Below are 4,267 nucleotides of genomic sequence, written 5' to 3'. Positions count from 1 at the left end.
CTCACCGACTACACCAAAGGCAACTTCCGCGGAGGACTTTCAAAATAAACGCAATAGCAGTGAGTGTGCTTTTGAAGTACAGGGTGTCCCATAAGCCTCCATACATAGGAGACATAATACATATGGTTCTAACATGTATTTCTTTATATTTCTTCTTTATAGTTCTTCAGCAGTGGAGGACACGCATTGAAATGTGTTCCCGACAAAATGGCAGTCATATAGAGCATATTATATAAATAAAAATGGTTTATGTCAAGAAACGTTTATTTTTCCTATGTATGGAGACTTATGGGACACCCTGTAGTTAGTGGGACAAACGACTAAAAAGTCACCATGTGGAGTAAAAGTGATTTGTAAAAAAAAAAAAAAAAAAAAAAAAGAGAAAAAAATCAGGGCTGTATTATGTACCACAAACCTGGCAAAATACACTTTAACGAACCTCTGTTACCACCACCCCCCCCCACACACCAGAACTGGACTGTTTGCAGCAATAATAATAATAATAATAATAATAATTTATATATATATATATATATATATATATATATATATATATATATATATATATATATATATATATATATATATATATATAAATCATGTTTAAGTTACATCAACATTTGAACTAAAATAGAATTCAACAAAATATTTGGAGCAGATTTTAATGACTGGTGGACTATTAGTGATCGGGACAGTTCACTGCACCTACTTATTAATAATATTAATAATATACCAAAGAGTTTTTCCTTGTTTTTTTGAGTCATCTGGATTTAAAAAAAAAAAAGCAAAACAAATTGTAACCCACTCACACCGAAATGAAACATATGACTCTAATAGTAAAAAGAAAAATGTGTAACTTACTCTCAGAGGTGGGTAATCCCAGCTCCATAGTAAAAATTCCTGCCATGTATTGGTTCCAGCCTCTCACTGAACCAGCCCATTTTGATGAGTACAACTCCTCATCCAGGTAAGCGGGATAATTAGTGGAATCACCTGTGTTAAGTGAACAGATAGAACCAATACATGGCAGGACTTTTACTCTAAGGAGCTGGGATTACCCACCTCTGCTTACACTAGTTATCCTGTTGTCTGACTTCAGTGACAACTGACTAAACACAACACTTCAGTTAGCACGTTTTCGGACAGGTCAAAGCTTTTATTTTGAATAACTAAACAGGAAATGATGAGTTGTTTTAGCGGAAGTCATACCTGGAACCATTGATGACCGTAGTTATATGGAAGAAGTGAGGAGATGGCAGATTTGTCGTTGTTTTTGACCACTGTAAACGTGTCGTTGGGACCAACTATGGAGGTGGAAAAGGTTAGTCACGACTTTCGTTTTGATTATCATTTGTAGACATGATAACACAAAACTTGTAGATTATAAGCAAAATACTTCCTTAGCCAAATGGCTAGTAGTCAACAACCACAAAGTAGCTCATTTGTTTATACTGTCTTAGATAACTAAAACTGTCAACAGAGGGACAGAAACTTGCTTTTATTATGTTTAATTCCACTGTTGATAAGGTAATACAAGTTAAACTACATTGAAAAAAATAAGTTTTGTCACATTGATAGAGTGGCACTTCAAGTTAACACAAGCCCCAACACACTTTAAGCGACGTTACTAGTTAATATAGTGATATCATGTTCAAGTATCATGTATTTTGAACTGTCCCCAGAGTCCTGGAGCGTCCACTGACCTGGAAATGGGAGACACTGGGAGTCAGGGGAGGGTGAAGGTACCCCGCAGGACCATCTTCTTTGCCAGTGGTGAGACCATGGAGGAGTATAGCACTGATGAAGAGGAGGAAGAGGAGCCTTTACAGAAGGAAGTGAAGACTGTGGATCCGGTAAAACATAAAAACTTAATCAGGATGTCATAGATACTGAAACAATGCCTCTTGTGAGAAGTATTCAGATCCTTTACTCAGAGAAAGCTACTAGTACCACACTCAATACCACAAGTATTTAAACATTGAGTAAAATATGTTCAAAGTATAAAGAAACAATCAATGTGCAGTGAAGTGGTCCATGTCGGTTTTTCACTGCAGAATTAATTGCATAATGTATTTTACTGCTGTGGATGCTAAATGTTGAACTGCATTATATTCTGTGGAGTAGATAAATGTATAGTAATATGTCATATTCTTTCAGACCATCATATGTTTATAGAATTGCTGTCATGTACAAACAACATATTTCTAAAAAGTCAACTTCTGGGAAGCTCTGTAAAACATCCCTGTTTTCGGTTAAGTAAGAATGCAAGTCTGTTTAATCCAAGGGGGTTTTCAAAGAGTTTATTTAACTTAAGAAGGAGGAGAATATTCTAAACACTCAAACAGGGGATCTGTCATTTTTCAGTGGAATGGAAACTTGAAAAGCAACACACAAGATATCTGTACTGAAGTACAATACTAGAGTACAGGTACTTATTTCTAATTGTCACCTTCCATTTGTTATATAATGGTTACATAATATTAATGAAAGACATCAAAGCCCCTATAATATGTCGACTAATTAAAAAGCATAGATATAGATTATTCTGTGCACATGATCAAGTACTATGAATGCCACTGTAACAGTATATTAAATTTTCATTCTTGTCTTTAATTGTCTTGCATGTTTTCTTCTCTTGCTTATATTTTTCAGTCCAAACTGACATGGGGTCCTTATTTCTGGTTTCACATGTGGAGGATGGCCACTAACACAATCACAGGTATTATTTTATAGTAAACCTTGGACATACTGTGATATCATTCCTTGCTGAAATATTTGGAGTTATGCACATTTTGTGTCCCCTTTCTGCAGTGTGTGACTACATGGGAGAGAGACTGGCCTCTCTATTTGGCATCACTACTCCCAAATACCAGTATGCTATCGATGAGTACTATCGCATCAAGAAAGAGGTAGGGCACATACACAGATACAGTGTCTTATGTAAATATAAGCACAAGCTCACCTTACGAATATTTATGCACACGCCAGCGCAAAAAAATTAACATTAGCCTGCAAACACACATTATTAAATGTTATATAAACCGGTGTTCTTGCAGGAGGAGGAGGAAGAGGAGGAGAACAGACTGGCTGAGGAGGCAGAGCGTCGGTTTGCAGAGCAGCAGCGAGGTGCACAGAGTGATCCCTCAGATCCTTACTCTGCTACTGTGGAGCAGCCAGAAGCGACGTTTGTAAATGTTAGCTTCGAGGTTGAGCCTGAATCTACTCTGAACGTTCCAGACAGAGTCCCTTCACCTCTACCCTCATAAAACGTTAACATGTGCAACAAGTCAGACTTCTCTGTCAGTGGGGGAAAGCTTCATTTATTTAGTTGTATAGTTTAATAATATTGTTATTTTTCTACTTTTTGTAAGAGTAGTAAGTTTAAATTTTAAAAAGGGCTGAGGAGTGGCTGAATCAGCCACATCTGTGAACGTACATGTTTGTGTGTACATGTATTCTTATGTGAAACTGGGAAGTATCAGTTAACTGTAGACTAATCATTACAACTGGACTCGATTAATTTTCAATTGATCAGCTGAAAAAGTAAGAAAAATGTCAGCATCTTTATAGAATTTAAATATCAATGGTTACAAAATCTGGGGCAAATACAAGATGTCCACATCCTTGGGTTTAGCAGCACCATATCTGTAAATGCTGGTCCTCCTACTGAATTTATGCAATACAAACCATACAAGTTTTACCAAGTGAAGCCTTAAAACAATAATCTATAAAGATGAGCAGTTGATGATTTCCTGTGCAGTTGCGTATTGTAGTGAGATTTATTAACTCGACTTGTGTACATAACCTCAAAATTTTTTCTTAGCTGTTGTAGAGTAAGTAATAAACTCAATGTAGCACTCCAGTTTATCAGTGTCTATACTGGTGAAGATAGTGGCCCTTACATTATATAAGAATTGTATCCTTGCTGTGTAGGTTTAGGGTTCAACCTTTAAGTGTCCTTGTGGGAATGCTTGCTGCGTGGGCTGAGACTGAGCTGTCATAAGCTTCTTAATAATTATCCACTGATATGATGATGTGGAACAGGCGCCATCGCAGCAAGTGCAGAGTACAAGCCTTCTGATTTGCCAAAAATTACATGCACGTCTTCTCCAAATAATCCATTTCAGATAACACTATTCAAATACGAGATAATTGTATTTGAAATATATGTATCAACATATCAGATGTTTAAATGTACATTTCTCATTAAGTCACTGTATTGGTTTATGAAGGATATTAATCATATTTTTCCAGAGTGAAGAAAACA

The 4,267-nt window shown here is 36.3% G+C and overlaps 1 protein-coding gene across 1 annotated transcript; it reads left to right on the top strand.

Moving 5' to 3' along the window:
* Positions 1 to 1,202: 1,202 nt before the first annotated feature.
* fam177a1 (family with sequence similarity 177 member A1) lies at positions 1,203 to 4,260 on the top strand. Its single transcript, XM_030126647.1, has 5 exons — positions 1,203 to 1,321; positions 1,683 to 1,853; positions 2,653 to 2,719; positions 2,812 to 2,909; positions 3,057 to 4,260. Exons 1-5 carry the CDS (start codon positions 1,253 to 1,255, stop codon positions 3,264 to 3,266), a joined length of 615 nt encoding a protein of 204 aa, XP_029982507.1. The 5' UTR covers positions 1,203 to 1,252; the 3' UTR covers positions 3,267 to 4,260.
* The last annotated feature ends 7 nt before the right edge of the window (positions 4,261 to 4,267 follow it).

This window comes from Sphaeramia orbicularis, chromosome 22 (genome assembly GCF_902148855.1).
Source record: "Sphaeramia orbicularis chromosome 22, fSphaOr1.1, whole genome shotgun sequence".
Classification (NCBI taxonomy): Eukaryota; Metazoa; Chordata; class Actinopteri; order Kurtiformes; family Apogonidae; genus Sphaeramia; species Sphaeramia orbicularis.
This window is presented reverse-complemented; position numbering and strand designations above follow the sequence as displayed.

What these genes read in the sequence shown, in the direction of transcription:
- fam177a1 (XM_030126647.1), top strand. Translation starts at nt 1,253, where the DNA reads ATGGCAGATTTGTCGTTGTTTTTGACCACTGTAAACGTGTCGTTGGGA. An exon ending in AAGTGAAGACTGTGGATCCG is followed by an intron (nt 1,854 to 2,652) that starts GTAAAACATAAA and finishes TATATTTTTCAG; the next exon opens with TCCAAACTGACATGGGGTCC. An exon ending in GGCCACTAACACAATCACAG is followed by an intron (nt 2,720 to 2,811) that starts GTATTATTTTAT and finishes CCCTTTCTGCAG; the next exon opens with TGTGTGACTACATGGGAGAG.